At 38.0% G+C, this 17,150-nt stretch overlaps 1 protein-coding gene across 5 annotated transcripts in view; it reads right to left on the reverse strand.

Annotated features, from left to right (window-relative positions):
* Window positions 1-17,150, reverse strand: part of LOC101163507 (glutamate receptor 4) — a 182,903-nt gene that overhangs the window by 25,925 nt on the left and 139,828 nt on the right. For all 5 annotated transcript variants that reach the window (XM_023961794.1, XM_023961793.1, XM_023961798.1 and 2 more), the window contains exon 14: window positions 1,262-1,460. In XM_023961794.1, coding sequence (XP_023817562.1) covers window positions 1,262-1,460 — 199 coding nt within the window. The remainder of the gene's footprint in view (window positions 1-1,261; window positions 1,461-17,150) is intronic.

The raw sequence follows: 17,150 nt of genomic DNA on the forward strand, positions 1-17,150 counted from the left end.
TCAACTTTACTACCACGTTTTAACCACTGGAGCAGTGTTTTTCAACCAGTGTGGGAGATGGTCAGGTGTGCCCTCATTAACTGATCTAAAAACATTTTCCATCTCCAGGATTTCAGCTCTTTGTTCATCCAAACAGGCCCTGATAAAACACTGAGTAGTTAGGAACATGAAAGATCGTAAAAGACTTTTTTCTTTGTGTTTATTTGATTAAATTAAAGACATTTTGATAAGAATGACAGTACCGCGATTTAGTCGTAGCATCAGCTTTTTTCGGAAATGCCCCGCCCCTTTAACAATTTCCACCAATCATTCTTGGAGCTTAATCACATGTCATCAGTCTGACCAATCAGCATGGTTAAAATCTTTACTTCCTTCTTCCGATTCTACTCATAAAGTCGCTTAGTTCCAACAAAAAGACCAGCTTAAGCTCGTCTTTAGCGGTGCAGCTTTCGACAGAATCCGGTATCAGACCGTGGAACAAGTGAACAAAACAATGAAGCTCAGAGACACGAGTCTGTTTGTGTTCGGCGAATTTTTGCACTACATCTCCCTTGATGCATTGGGTTAAAGTGACAGCGTCTCAGCGCACAATGAGTCTTCTTTTGACGTCTTGAAACCACAACGAACACACATCAAACAGTTCTTAAATCTTTTAGCTTAACTTTTATTACATCTTTTCGAAAAAACAGCTGCAGCTTCCAGCTTTTTCTGCCACAATTATCACAAAAATGTATGTAAAATTGCGGAGGGGCTGTAGATCAATGCAGACTATGAGTTTATCCTTTTTTTTTTTTTTTGGATGCTGGTGTGCCGCGGGATTTTTGACAAGGTAAAAGTGTGCCGTGGCTCAAAAAACGTTGAAAAATTTGGCAAAGACCTACAGTCAGCACTTTTAAAACCTCATCTGTGAGGGAAACAGGTAAACAGCCAAAAAAAGTTAGTTTACTATTTAGTTACCCTTTACTGACTGCTTTACGACCTTGAAATGTTGTGCACGCCGCTTGCATGCCCCGTACAGGTTTGGACATTTTTCATCCGCAGACAGTCGTATCCACCCTGACTGTCTTTAAAAATTAAAGCTTGGAAAGCAAGACAATGATTTCCTCTCAATGCTAAAATAGTGTTTTTGGTTCTTTTAAATTACTCTACATAAGTTAGACAGAAATAAAAATGTCCTGCATCCAATTAGCTATACATTTTGGGCTTAGAGGCAGATTACCTTTTAAACACAGAACAGTGTTAAGTATCACATGGTTCATACCCTGAAGAACTCCTTGGTAGAGCCTGAGTCCAGCGTCCCATAGGCTATCTCCGTCTGTTTTGCCAAGTCCTCTGCACTCTCTATAGGTGAGACCATCCTCTCCACAGTGAGGAAAGCAGCCAGGTTGGCTGTGTAAGAGGAGATGATGATAAGAGTGAAGAACCACCACACACCTCCAACAATACGTCCAGACAGGGACCTGGAGAAGGGAAGGGGAAAAGTACAAGATGAAGATGAATGAGATACGATTGGGGAAAAAAGGATGAACGGATCAAAGTGATGATTGATAGAATATATGAGAAAAAAAACAGAAGAGGGAGATGGACATGTTCAGGATGAGAATAAAAAATGTGGGGATGAAAAAAAAGAAAAGAAAAAGTCAGACGGAAAACAATAGAAAAGGCAGTTCAAAGTTAGTACCCGAGTAAAGGATGTGCAATGCTAATTACTGTTTCACTGAGCATTTTTAACGCTGCTCTGTTCATGCCTATAAAAGTGACAGATTAATTGTCTTTCAGGTCTCAAACCAATTTAGCTCTAACGAACAGAAGCTAGAGGAAACAGCTTGCAATCAAGTGATTGAGCAGCACTCAACAGCTTTCTCTTTCTCGTTTACCTGTTTACTTTCACATGAAATTCCTCTAAATCCTCTTTCTGGGACAAAAACACAGAAAGCAGGAATGTGCAAAACCAAAAGAATACTTTCTGCTAAAGTCAATGAAAATAAAACATGCAGCACACATTTACTATCTGGAATAAGAGGTAAAAGGTACAAGGGAACTTGGGATTCTTTGAAATATTGGAACTGTACAACTATTGCACAACAGTCAGGACCACTGACTTTACAACTTTAAAACAGTTAGCGGCACTGGTGTGTGAGTGCGTATGAATGTCCCGGTGATGGTCAGAGGGGCCGTATAGGTGCATACTGTCAGTCACAAAAATAACAAGAAAGTCGTAAAATTCTGAAGAGAAGATTAACATTTTACAAGAATAAAAATCACAATTTTATGATAGAAAAAGTTGTATTTTTGCAAGGAAAATTTATATATACATATGTGTGTGTGTGTTTATGTATAGATGTTTGTGTGTGTACATACATGTATAACACATGCAGTTTAATTGTATTTGTTTGTTGTTACCTTATGACCTATATATGCTCTAAATAAAGATATTACAAAAATTAACAGCTTGTTTTATTGGAGCATGAAGATATATTTAAATAGGAAAATTAGCATGTAAATAAAATGTAGAGAAACCTGAGTTTCAAACTCTTACATCCACCAGGAGGAAAACATTGCAGCTGGGACTGGTGTTTACCTGTGCAGTGGTATTACCTCTGCTTCCAACTGATTTGTTTGATTTCAACAAAACTCTCATCAAATATCTGTCTCCATGATTCCCAGTAGTCTGACTTCTGTTTGCTCCTCAGAAAATAGTGTCGTGTTGGATCTGAGAAAAACCTTGCTGACAAAAGTGAGCTGCAGGAAAATGTGACAGTAATAAAGAAAACACATGAAGTGATATAAAAAAGTGTTTTATTATATTTGATTTTGAAAAAGTATTAAGGACGACTTTATTATAAAAAGTGTTTTGTGTGCAGTCAAAACCTAGAAAGACAACCCACATGCCAGACAGCCAGCGTGGTGTGAAAGTGAGTTATTTTTAGGAAGTGTTTGGTTGAAGGGGGAATGTGCTGAAGAAAGAAGAGGGAGGATCCTGCCAGGTGTAATGACGCCTGACTCGGCATAAATTGTTACCTTTCGGATAAACTCTGGATTGTGCTGCTGTTTAAAGCCCAAACACAACACTTAATCTTCTTTCTTTCTCAAACACACACAAACACACACACACAAATATGAATTGATAGCGTTTGTCCTTGAGGCATTGATCTATTCGCCTGAGTTAATGAACCTGCCGTGTACTGTGATGGATTCTCCTGGGAAAAAGCGTTAGGTTTTGTTTTATATTTATTAGGTGACAACAGAAACTTTCAATTTTTTTCTTTCACCAGGTGAAGTGTAGATGTGAATTTACCAACATGGATCAGAGCTGAAGACTGTTTAAAGAGATGAGGTGAGAAAAGTCAAAAATACATGAGGGGAAAATAATGTAATTTATTTTTATTAGTTATACTTTCACCAAAAAAATGATTCTTTTTAGGGTTTGAGAAGATGAGAAGAAGGAGTGAGAAAGAGGAAACACCTCTGTGGACAGTCCTGTCCAAACACCTCACTGCACTGCAGCTAAATCACTATAAGGGGGAAATCATCCTGACTGAACCTTGTGCAATTACCAACAACAGTTTCTCTCATCTACTTGTATGTGTGCAGATTGCACACATGGAAGCTGTGCTGAGCCTTTTCTTCATGTCTGTGTAAACAGGTGGTGAAAGACAAAGGGTCTAATTTACAGAGATCCCACATGAAAAAGGGCTCATTTACACCAAGCCCTCCATCTCCGTTCCATCAGCTGAAACAAACCATAAAGAGCCAATGCTGCACTTCCAAGTACGACCACTATTGACTGGTTTTAGGAGAATCTCCATTGAAGTAAAGCTGTGTACAAGATGAAGATTTATCGATGTTTATAACTTTTTTTTTTATAATTCAGGAAAATCGTGAGGAGGATGATTCTTTTAAATCAGTTGATTTATTTTAAGCAATTTATAGTAGAAAATTGCACATATGCATTATTATTATTATCATTATTATTATTAATATTATTATTATTATGTAAGTACGTAAGTACGTTTTACTTATAGTGCCTTTCACAGATAAAATCACAAAGTGCTGAACAATAAAAACAACACAATAAAATACAATAAAAACACAGAAACAATTAATTAAAATAATGTAAAAGAAAATTAAACAGAATAAAATAAACGTAGAATAGAGATAACAATAAAACTAGTCAGGCAAAAGCATTTTTGAATAAAAGTGTCTTTAATTCATTATGCCCTGCAACAGACTAGCAACCAGTCCAGGGAGCACCCCGCCTTCACAGGCTCCAGTCACCCCGTGACCCAGAGAGGGATATAGTGGGTGGAGAAAATGGCTGGATGGCTTATTATTTTATGGTAGGTAAGTTGACCAAATAGAGCTTCAAACATGACATTGATCTGTCCAATTGTCCTTTTTACATTTTTTATTTAGGAGATGTAAAATCAAGCTTCTTGTACCTCCAGTGTGAACATTTTTCCTGATATTTGTGAGTCACACACGTTTCTGCAGAACCTTTCTTCTCACAAAACCTAAATGGCCCCCATTTCTAAATTCCCCCTACACAATTAAGACGGGAAAGACTGTACTCTGTGGTCAATGACGCTCAGTAGTACAGAGCAAAATGAGAACGATTTTGAAAAAGATTGGCCTTACCAGTAAAATCAAAAACATTCGAAGGTTTATAAATGATGCTTACAAATCCTTTTCTTCTTGCTTTTTAAAAGGAAAACTTAACACATATTGCCAGTGTCTACATCTAAAGGTAAAGTCTAATGCACCCATTTGGAGGTTGACCTGTATGCGTGCCACAGGTTTTTGAGATGTCCAGCCTGTGGAGGGTCACAGAGAAGAGAAGCTACATCTTTAGGAGAGCACAGGAGTGTCTTGAAGTTCCCTTTAAGCTTGGTGAAAATGGAATGTAGGATTGCTGTTTATGTGGTAAGTATATCATAAAGAATTTGTAAGGTCAATGTAAGTTGCATGCACTTATGTGGTAACTCAAAGCACTTCCACATTTCCTTTAACCTCACAGCGAGAAGGCCCTGGTTCAAATTCCAGCTGGGACCTTTCTGTGTGGATTTTGCATGTTCTCCTCGTTCATGTGTGGTTTTTCTCTGAGCACTCCATCTTCCTCCAACAGCCCAAAAACATGCTTCAAAGGTTGATTGGTTACTTTAAGCGGGTTAAGAAAATGGATGGATGTTTATGTTAGAGTTGGAAGCATCTACAAAATGTTAGTGCCTTTAGTCAAATCCAAAACTTCAACCAAATTTGAGGTAAAGTATTTATGATGCGGTAACATAACAAACCATAAACAATATCCAGCAGAAAAACACAAAACTCCAAAGGGTTTACAACAAACAAGTCAAGTGTGAAACAAGTAAATCTTAAAAGTGAAGAGTGTACAGAGAACGTAAGAAAGCCATGACCAAAATCATGCCGTGTTTTTCAACACCTGAAGGTGTTTCCTGCCAGCTCACTAGACAGTTGTGTTTCTCGTGTGCATAATTACATCTGCAGCATTTGTTGCAATTTCATGAATAATTTATTTAGGACAGAAGAAAGATCACATTTTCTGAATGTATCACTTTCTGCATAGATTAAATTAATCTAGAGTAGGTCTACTTTATTAAATGGAAGTAAAAAAGAAAACAGGCTCAACTGGGGCATCAGCGAAGCCAGAAGAGCCGACAGGGTTAGTTTCAGAAATGTTTGCTCCAATTTGAGGCCCATTCACAGATTGTTAGTCATGCTTTGGTGATTCTCTAATCTTTTTATTGTTTGTTAACATTCAGACAGGTTTTGTTTGGTTAGCATCCAAATGGTGTTCTTTGCACCTTCACAGTGGTGTTAAAACAGCAGGGATGTTTCATTTTTTATTTTTTTGTAAAATGCTCACCAGAAAGACAAACATGTCAAAAGCCTTTAAGTCTTTCATTAATCTGAACACACGGTTGTTCAGGATCTCAGGGGTTTTCTGTGATGTTTGTTGACAGGCTGAGGATTCTCTTAACCTTTCCGATCCTCAAAGTATCAGGTTTAAAGAAAAAACATAAAACACTTCAAATTTCATCTGAAGAGTGTCACCTGTGATACATAACACTTTTAACCTCAGTTTTAACCCTTGGTCGCCCAACCTGAATTTCTGTGAGTTATTTTTTTGAAAGGCTTGAAACAAAGATTGAGAATCAGATTACATAAATTTGATGCTATTTTATACTCTGTAAATTCAAAAGACCACCTTCCACAAATACACACAGCAGCTCTGTCTTAAGGTCTGATATGATATCCTTTTCCATGAGCCAGCAGTCTCTTTAGTGCTTGTAGATACAGAAAGTTGGCTTCCATCTTTTTTAGATAATAAAAACAAAAATTGCAATCAGAGAAATGAAAGCCGAAGCTTCTAACTAATATTTTAAGGCTGATGGAAAACATCACCACAGCTCATAAAACTCTCACAAAAGTAAATCAAGGTAATGTTTGGTCAAAGCTTCAAGGTGTTCAAATGCAAAAAAGGGTCAGTGAATAAACTTTTATTTAAAAAAAAAAAAGTCACAAGAGGAAATGAAAAAAAAATGTTTTAAAGGTTTTTTTTCTGCAACTTATCCTTCTGTTTTGCAATGTTAGTCACTACAGCTGTGGATCGTTATTTAGATGGCGATTCAATTCAGGAATCAAGATCAAGGATTTTCAGCTTAAACCTAAATTCTTATCTATTATATTACATCTATATTACATAAAATGTAAATATTTTTTAATCACCATCATTTCTACTTTTATTTAGAACAAAAGATCAGAATCAACAAAATTGAACAGATAAAAACCCAAAGATTTAAGAAGGAAATGGTATTTATCACTTTGAACAATGTCAGACTGAAGCTTTTTTTTGTGTAAACTTCCTGGTTAACTTCAGCAAAATGTAAAAATCTCTGTTGCTTTGGATTGTTTATTGACAAATTCTGAAAATGTTCTCCACAGTTTTTCCATCCTCAAAGCTTAGCTGACTACAGTTTCAATAGAAGGCAGTCACATGACGTCATGTAATTGATCTATAGATTTCTGTAAAAGAATGTATTAGAATGTATCATGTCATATATTTTTTAAATTCAAATTGTCGGCTATATTTAAAAAACTCTGTTTTTCAGAACTTATCTCACTAAACTTGATTTTTTTTATGAATAATAAAAACACTTGGTAGTCTTACTTTGAAAATGAGAAACTTTACCACACTTAACTTTGAAAATGTATTTACTTCCTGTGATAGGAGCGCATTTGGTTTGTTTGGTATACATACCTCAAATCCAAAATTATTTTGCAATTTTAGAGCAATAATTAGATTGCCTGAAGTGCATTTTACTATACTTTACTAAAGATGGTGAATCGGGGATCTCGGATGACACAAATAATCATATTCGAATACGAATATCTGAGTATTCAGACACTAAATCCGTCTGAGCGTGTTTACATATTATTTTCAGGCAGCAAAACACAGTTCAACATAAACATAAATGGAAAAAAGTTAAAATTTAAAATAGTTTATTTGTGTTTTCAACTGATGTCAGTATGAAACTGAAGAACTCTGGAATACAGAGCTGTCAGAAGCGTTTTGTCATTTTCTAGGCTTTTGTTATGGAAATCTTTGGTATTAATCATTCTGATTCTGAATGATGCATCTGCATGAGTCTGTGTCTAAAATGTTAGCAGCGGATGCTTTTATGGAACAGATGAATAATTCTATAGACGGTCATGTATCATCTATGATAGCCAACAGATTGCCTCTCTAATTCTATGTGTGAAAGATTAATGATGTGCCTTACACTTACACGCCCCCCACTGCCATGAACCAACCAGCCCCCACCTCACAAATACTTTGATGTGTCTGGGTGGGTTTGAGAGGAATTTTTTTCTTCTTCCTGTGAACATTTTCTAGTTTTTTGGAGTTTCAGACTCCCAACAGCCTAGATAGACTGTTTTCTGCTGGCTACTTGACGGTAACTGAAATGCTCTCCCCCTCCGCCTCTGCCACACTTGTCAGAGCTGCATGTGGTAAATTCATGAAAAATAAACTCCACTCTTTTCAAAAATGGCGGCTTGTCTGTTGCTTTTATCTCCATAGCAACAAATTTACTATTTGGTTGCCTGAGGTTGAGGAATAAGTTTATGTAATTTTTAGAAAAATCAGCAAAAGTAAATCTTTGGGTTTCTTTGGCAACCATAGCCCAAGCCATGTTGTTTGAAAATCAAGTCATTTCATTTTGTTCATATTAAGCCAATGACTCTTAATACATTTTCCCAGTCTTCCGGTAAAAAATGTGCGAGTAGCAGGGAAACGCCACTTTTGCGAGTTTGCCATGCGTCAAAACCCAAATTTTGTATCCCTATTAGCTTCCTAATGATCTTTGAGTAGTTAGGAAGGAAATAGATTGAAATCTCTACGAGGAGTTTAATTGTTGTTGCTTCTAAAGTTGTTTTTCTTGAAAAAATTCAAGACATCGACATTGGCTCTTCCTGAGGTCAGAAGTTAACAGAACTTCGGATGTGGCTGTAGACCTAACGTGTGTGTGTGCCCGTGTGTGCGTGTGTGGGGGTGTGTTAAAATTTCATGATGATCACTCAAAGTTTTTTCCCTCCCCATACTGTGGACAAATGTGAAAATCACCAAATTTCACACTTTGTCATAACAAGGCCAAACTGAAGGTCCTATTATAATTTCAAGTTTCGAAAACTTCCTTTGGATAGCCCAGACAAGTGTGTTTCGGTTTCATTAGTGGATTCTTAAATATTTATTTTAAACCCCATCGGAGATTTAGGCCCCATTTATTTTTTGACAGTTTCTCCTGCTGTGATGTTATCATTTTTGAGAGGGGTAATAATTGTTCGCTATACCCAAAATGCATTTTCACTTGGTACTAGGTGTGCGCAAATTTTGGCGAGTTTTTGAGTATCTTGTGGGGGGAACATTTTCATTCTAAGAAGCAGTAATGAAGAAAAAATTCTGAAAACAACGTTTTCCTTACGGTCCAGGATTGCTGAAGGACAGAATAATTGCATAAAAAGGCAAATTTTTAAAAGCTATTCTACTCCATTGACTAAGTACAGATAAATAGATTTAATATTGTTTTATGAGCATTGAATGAGCCACTAAAAGAGAGGATTAGCTGCTGAATTTTGTACATAGCATCATTTATATACAAAGTTGGTCAATCAGTTTGATCGGCTACTAATTGTTGACCTTGAGACTGATCGGTCAGCAAAAGCTTCTCACTGCAGCGGCCTAACTCACGCCATTAGCTGATCCTGCCGCTAGCATTAACTATTCAACACCCTCCCTCAGCCTTTTGCTCAATACTTTCACATGACACCTGAACACACACACAAACACACACACAATAGCATAGAGCTGTAATTTCAGATGTTTATTGACAGAGACATACTGTATCCAGTCCCAACGAGATGTTTACTCCCTGTCTGTCTCACCTTCCTCTGTTTTTTTTCCTCTCCAATGTTATTTTTTTAAACCCATGTTGAATGACTTGACTGTCTATCATATTTTGTGTTGTGACCGGGCCAATCACCAACATTAGGAAGGGAGATGCTGCTGGAGGAAGACATGACAGTTGGGTGGTGCAGTTGTCTCATCAAGGTCACTCCAAAAACGTGTATGTGTTGGTGTTGTGTGTGTGGGGGTGTGTGTGTGTGTGTGTGTAGAGGGTAAATTTCTACCTGTCTCCTGTCAAATGTTACCTTGGCTTGAACATAAAGGGAAGAAATAAGTCAGAATGATAGATAGATAGATAGATAGATAGATAGATAGATAGATAGATAGATAGATAGATAGATAGATAGATAGATAGATAGATAGATAGATAGATAGATAGATAGATAGATAGATAGATAGATAGATAGATAGATAGATAGATAGATAGATAGATAGATAGAAGTAACATGTCTTCATGTAAAGACGGAGAGGTGAAGGGGGTTTGTGTCATACTGTGTCTTGCAGACTGCAGAGAAGACTGCAGCACAGAGGGAGGGATCCTCGCTGAATACCAATGGACCTGATAGCAGCTCAATACACTCAGTGTCTTGACCCCTCCCACCACCACCACCACACACACACACACACACACACCAAAACACAGAGCGTACACAGAATATCTGTTAGACAAACATTTAAAATGCCCAGTCCTCTGAGGCTTTTAAAGGTTTTAACACAACAAAGTAGATGAAAGTGGAAATAACTGTTAGTGATGCTGGCATCTAGAAATGCATTAAACCTGTTTATAGGCACATTTCTTCCAGTAAAGAGTACCTCCCTCAGTTTATTATTTTTTAATTCCATAAAAAAAATGTCAGTCATTAAAGATCCACTCAAATCATTTTTTTATACATATTTTCAAAGTGTTAAATTTTTTTTGTCGTTTTCTACATAGTTTCTGCAGAGAGGCAGTAGTTCTTCAAAAATTTGCCTCTCCTAAATTATGGGTGGAGCTGCTGTCCTGAAGCAACCTCGCCTACGCCTTCCCATCACTCATAACTGAGGTCTCTCTGTTTACGTGTTCTCCCCCTAGCTTACAGCCCCTAACTTTCCAAACTTCTATCTATCTATCTATCTATCTATCTATCTATCTATCTATCTATCTATCTATCTATCTATCTATCTATCTATCTATCTATCTATCTATCTATCTATCTATCTATCTATCTATCTATCTATCTATCTATCTATCTATCTATCTATCTATCTATCTGTCTGTCTGTCTGTCTGTCTGTCTGTCTGTCTGTCTGTCTGTCTGTCTGTCTGTCTGTCTGTCTGTCTGTCTGTCTGTCTGTCTGTCTGTCTGTCTGTCTGTCTGTCTGTCTGTCTGTCTGTCTGTCTGTCTGTCTGTCTGTCTGTCTGTCTGTCTATCTATCTAACAAAGAGGAGTAAAATTACTTGGAGATGCAAGAAAATGACTTACTGCTAAAATAACAACAACACAACAACAACAACAACAACAACACAACAAAACAACAACACAAAATATATAACATGCAAACATAAAAACGAGTAAATATTGACATAAAGGCTATAAAAGCTCAGCAACAGACAGCCGTAATGCATTTGCTGTTGAATACTGACTTATTTTTTAAGCTGTAACTGAAAGGGATCGTACTATATGTTTTTAAATTTCTGACACTGGTGGGAGTATCTTGTTTTACTATGATCAGCTCTTTAAAGAACAATTATTTCATCCAATAGACATTAGTTTTGTTATCCCTTTGCCAGTGTCTCCAAATAAGAAAAAAACAAAAGGTTTCTTTGTCGTTTTTGATGCACATTTTTTTAGTTCCGTAGTTAAAAGCAGGTGCAACATTATAGTTAATTCCTTAAAACATGACCCACAGAGCTCTAATTGATTGGAAACAGGAAGAAAAACATCACGGTAATGGTGTGAATTGAGTTTAAATTGTAGCATCATCTGCTTGCAGGTCAAAGGCACTTGGGAGAATTAATTAGTAAATCTGCTGAAAAGATAGACAAATGACATGCCATCATGACATGCATGACATGTCTCCTTTTTAAAGGCCATCAATTCTGCAATGTCAGACCGGATCATTCATCACAGTAATTCATTACACAAATATTGGTTTACAGTGTTATCATCTTTCATCACTGTATCACAAGAAAAAATATTTTCTTATGTCTTAATTTCTTCTTATTGCTAACAGTTTTTCTCAGTCACAATTCTCAGATCAGAATGAAATTCCCAAAACTATTTGTTCAATCTTCACATCATGATGTCACTTGTGTACATCATATAAGCAGTTTCTCACTTCTTTGAACAAGTTGCAATTGCTTTGGTACATCCATGCAAATGATTATGTACAATTCTCTGCTCTTTGCTACATTATCAATTGTTTATGTCATGTTGATCAAAATGTATTATATAGTTCACTGTGCAATAGTCTTACTCCTCAAAACACCTAGTCATTAGTTCATCGTATAAGTCATTAACTGCAAAATGGTTGACCAAGTTGTCATAATGTGACAAACATATTTCTATACATCTCCATTATATGTTTTTGTCTAAATCTGTCCTGAATTGGTAAATTGCTCTCAGGTGACTTGACCTCCTCTAACAAAGGTGCATCTCATTGACAATGAATGGGAAAGTATATACTGTATATGGCTTAAGCACAACACAATGTTCTATGTCTGACAATGGAAGGACAAGGAATTGGACGGGGTCAACAGCCAGAGAGAAGAAGAAGAGGAAGAGGAGTGAGGCTGCGTGGTGGAGGAGTTAGGGGGCAAAACCGAGGAAGAGGCCGAAGACATGTACGTGTTCCTGATGAATATTGTCCTATCTTTTTTTTCCCTTTGTGTTACTGTTTGCAGTGGGTTTTTTCTATGTTGGTATGACATGGTCTGTCAACAAATTACAATATGAACAATAAAAGTTTAAATGTGAATCTTGTCCAGTCTCTTGCAATCAAAAAAAAAAGATGTAACTTACATTTTACAATAATTGTCATCCAAACTTTAGCCATAGTTTACATCAGAACCTCCCTCTAAAGTACACAAGTATATTGACAACATGACTAAGTAATTTGATTGTCTTGTTCGTAGACAATGACACAAGGACTTGACATTCTGATGGAACTGACATGTTCAATGACATAAAGACTTAGTTTTGAGAGATGAACTAAAGATTTTGAGCAAGTTACAGACTTTTGCAAGAAATCCATAGTGTTTTGCTGTTTGTACAAATTGTTTTGAGAAATGCACACACGTATTTGCAAACTTCAATTCTGATCTGACAATTGTACTAAAGCGACTGAGAAAAACTGTAATTAAAGATTAGTTTGCCATTAGTGTATTTTTTTAGTGTCAATATTGTGTTAAAGTGGATTTTTAAAAAGACAAAAAGGATAAGAAGGAGACCATTCAGTGAAGAGGAGTGTTGGGACCAAAAATCACATCCTGCATCTTAAAGGGATCACAGGAATGTCTTGCAATTCCTGTGAGGCTGGTGTAGTCACCTCAATGGACGTCATGAAAATAGAACATACCATTGTTGTGTGTGTGTGGTAAGTTGTGAAGTATTCTTACTGTAAGTTGCACACACTTATGACTTAAGGGTGATGATGTCGTATGGTGCCCTTAGGCCACACTCAACTGGAACAAGAAGTCTTCCACATAGCTCAAAAAACATAACCGGTAGCCCAAACCGTTTGTTCCCATTTTAGGCTTTAATAAAAGCAATTCTTTCTCACATTTCTGAACATGTTGGGTTAGGGTTACGGTTGGGCTAAGTTATATAATTTAAGGTTTCAGCTGATGATATCAGGCACAATCTTGTCTGCAGCCAAGTCCCTCTCAAAAAATGGGCAAACCTGTAGGAGCACACACCTACTGTATCACATGATCAGCACTAATGGGCTCCCAAAGGGGGGATTAAAAATGAAAAATCTAAACAACACACCTGTGTCTCACCTACTTCACCCTTACTTACCCTTACATTTTGTATAAAGGTTCACTACAACCTGTCGCTCACAGCATGCGTTCAGAAAAAAATGTGCATGAACCTTTTAACTCTGCAAGTTCACCAAGTGGACTACCAGCTTGATATTTTGTACAGGCCACTTGCATGCCCCATGCAGGTATGCATTTTGTCTGCTGACAGCCCAAATCCACCAGCAGGGTGGTTGTGACTATGCCATAAGAGATGAGAATCAGGATCCTGAACAGCAGTGTAGATAAACCAATTACAGCCCAAAACAAACCAATGAAAGACATCACACATCTCCAATCTTGTAAGCCATCTTTTCATTTTCCATTATTCTGCTCAGAGTCATGTGGGACTGGACTTCACCACATGGTTGACCACCCTGGGATCTATCTATAGGTCAGTGACAGGGTGTAACATAGAGTACATGTGGTTATGTTCATTCATATGAATTAATACTGTTCACCACTCATTGTTTCCTACAGTGCAAACGTCCACTGTATCCCTTTATCTTGAAACTTCCTGTTAGTCCCAAACTAAACCTCCTTGTACTGATAAATTCCATGTTCTTCCTCTCGATGTGCCCAAACCACCACAGTCTGGCTTCTCTGGCCTCCTTTGTAATACATCCAATGTGAGGTGTCCCTCTGATCAAGGCCCTTTAAACCATGTGAGCAACTGGGCAGCAGCCCTGGGACACGAGGCCTGCAAGGGTCCTGGATACTGAAAAAATTCAGATTGATCAGAGACATCTGTTTTTCACAGAACAGACTTGTGTTGAGATTGTCTTCATCAGTATGTAACCCTCTTGTTCTGACAACTCTCTGGAAACCCCTGAGCACTTTGCATTGGGTTTTCATTTCATTACGAGTGTAAACATACAAAAGAGAGTCAAAACATCAGACACGGTTCAGGTATTGCAGTCAAAACCAGCAGCGAATAAAAGCTTACTTTACACTCAATAAGTTCTGCTTCTCAGTTGATGTTAATTAAAAATATGATATGTATAATAGTATCTCTGTTTCTTAACATTAGTACAAGTTTGGAAAGTTTATTGGAGCCTAAAACAACCTCAACATCTCTGCTACCTTCAGCTCTGCCTGCTGTGTCTACACCAACAACATGGCTGCTCTCACCACAGATCTCTTACACCTTTCCTTTCATTCTTGGTGACACTCTTTGGTCACACATCAAACCTGAAACCTGTACGGGACACCTGACAGGACCAGAGGTCCAAGCTCCATCGAGTCGTGATTCACAGAGGTGGTAATGATGCCTGACGGAGACAGTCAGAGGTTCTCAAATTAAACGTAGAATCGGTGTGCAAACTTGCTAAATCGATGTCAGACACTGTAATTTTCTCTGGTCGTCTGCCAAACTTAGTCAGTGATGAAATGTACAGCCGCTTTTCATCACTTAACCACTGGTTAGCTAGATGGTGCACAGAAAACAGCAATGGTTTTATGGACAATTGGAGCACTTTCTGGAGGAAGCCGGTCCTCATGCGGAGAGATGGCATCCATCCTAGTGCCGCTCCTCTTTTTATGTAAATTTCTGCTAGTCTTAGTTGTGCAACCTGACAACCCAGAGACGAGACCGCAGTGTAAAACTCTCGTCTGAGCTTCCTTTAGCGCTGGTGCAAAACCCAAGAGGGGTTTGTCGAGCAGTTCCTAGCTTTAGCTTATGTGCTGAAAGACAAGTGAAAGGAGTGCGTCACAGTAACCTTAAAGTGACAGACACCAGTACTCTCAATAACAACAGGCAGAATTATGATGTAATTAAATGTGGTTTATTAAACAATGTATCCATTTCCTCTAAGTCCCTCTTAGTCAATGAGTTATTAATGACAACAAACTTAGTAGTCTACTAGCCTTAACAGAAACTTGCTCCAGCAGGATGAATATGTTAGACTGATTAAAGCAAACACCCCCTGTAATGATAACTATCAGAAATCCAGGATTTCAGGGAAAGGAGGTGGTTTAGCAGTAATATCACAGTCGAGCCTCCTTCCTAGCACTAAAGTCAAACATCTTTGTAACTCCTTTAAATACATCATATCGTCTTTGAATCCCCCAAACAGGAAGACTCAAAAAGCTGTTTTATTCATAATTATTTATCGCCCCCCCAGGCCACATTCAGAATTTTTAACAGAGTTTTAGGAAATCCTATTGACTACTGTTTTAGATTCTGATCAAATTATAATGAAAGGAGATTTTAATATTCGTGTTGATGACCCCATGATGACTGTTTAGGAAACGCTTTGGCAGCTTTATTAGATCATGTTGGTTTCACCCAAAATGTAAATGAACCCACTCAATGTCACAAGCACACCCTGGACCTTATTTTAACCCATGGTATAGAGATTGGCCAGCTGAGTGTCCTTCCTCATAACCCTATCATCAGCAGCAAGATTGTTAGCAGCACTTCACTGGCTCCCAGTTGACTCTAAAATCAAGTTCAAGATCCTCCTGCCAACCTATAAGGCCTTAAATGGTATGACCCCATCCTATATCAAAGACCTCATAGTGCCATAACACCCAAACAGAACACTTCACTCACAAAATGCAGGACTGCTTGTGGTTCCTATAATTTGTAAAAGCACAGGTTGTGGCCGAGCCTTTAGTCACCAAGTCACCCTGTTTCATGGAATAAACTCCCAACTCAATCAAGAGAGGCCGACAGAGTTTCTATATTAAAGTTAGGCTTACAACATTCCTCTTTGGACAGGCTTATTGCCAGACTAGCTAGTAATAAGACAATATTTAACTTACTGTTAGCATGTTTGAATTAAACTTAACAATAACCATTAGTTGTTAGTAGGCTGCTAGAAGTTTGAAGCTGGGGAAAGAATGGTGCACTGGGGTTCTGTCCTCTATTCTCGTCTACTTCTACTCTCCTTCTCTCCTCTATTCTTGATCAGTTCTCCATCATTTAGTTCTTTATGCCTCTGTTTTGTAGAGCATGATTCATGTACTGTCCCTCTTTTCCACTCCCCTCCGGGGGTGTGGGAGTGATTCCAGATTCCAGTTGGCTCGTCCGTGCCCCTGCACTTGGCTGTTGTCCTCACCCCTGGCTCGTCTGTGTCGCTGTACCTGACTCTGTACCTCGTCCCTGGCTCCCCCTGGATGAAGCCCACCTACTGGACCATCTAAACATGGAGTTGTAGAGTTAGATAAGTTAATTCTTCTCTAAGAGTTCTGGCATTGCCTGTCCGTCCTGGGGGAGGATCCGTCCTTCATGTGAACACACCTGGTGTTTTTCTTCATTTTTTCCAGAATCTGTTTTTTTAGGAGTTTTTCCATACCAGGAAGGAAGGTCTAAGGGCAGGGATGCTTTAGTTAGTCTGTTTAGTTAGTTCAGTTTAGAATTTTCCTGATAAACTCTATGTATCGATGATCCTTCCGATTTTATGTTTACTTTACAATTACCGGTACGAATCCCATTGCGACGACTGTTGCTGTGATTTTGGGCTATGTAAATAAAATTGAATTGAACTGAATTAAATTGAAAACCTTCCTACACCCATTTACCCATGAAGCATGTTTTTGGACGGTGAAAGGAAGCCGGAGTCCCCGGAGAAAATCCTCGAATGAACCAGGGGCCTTCTTGCTGTGCGGCAAGAGTGCTAGCCACTGTACAACCCTTTTAACCTAAGATCCTATATTTAATCAC

Source organism: Oryzias latipes, chromosome 13 (genome assembly GCF_002234675.1).
Source record: "Oryzias latipes chromosome 13, ASM223467v1".
In the NCBI taxonomy this organism is placed as follows: domain Eukaryota; kingdom Metazoa; phylum Chordata; class Actinopteri; order Beloniformes; family Adrianichthyidae; genus Oryzias; species Oryzias latipes.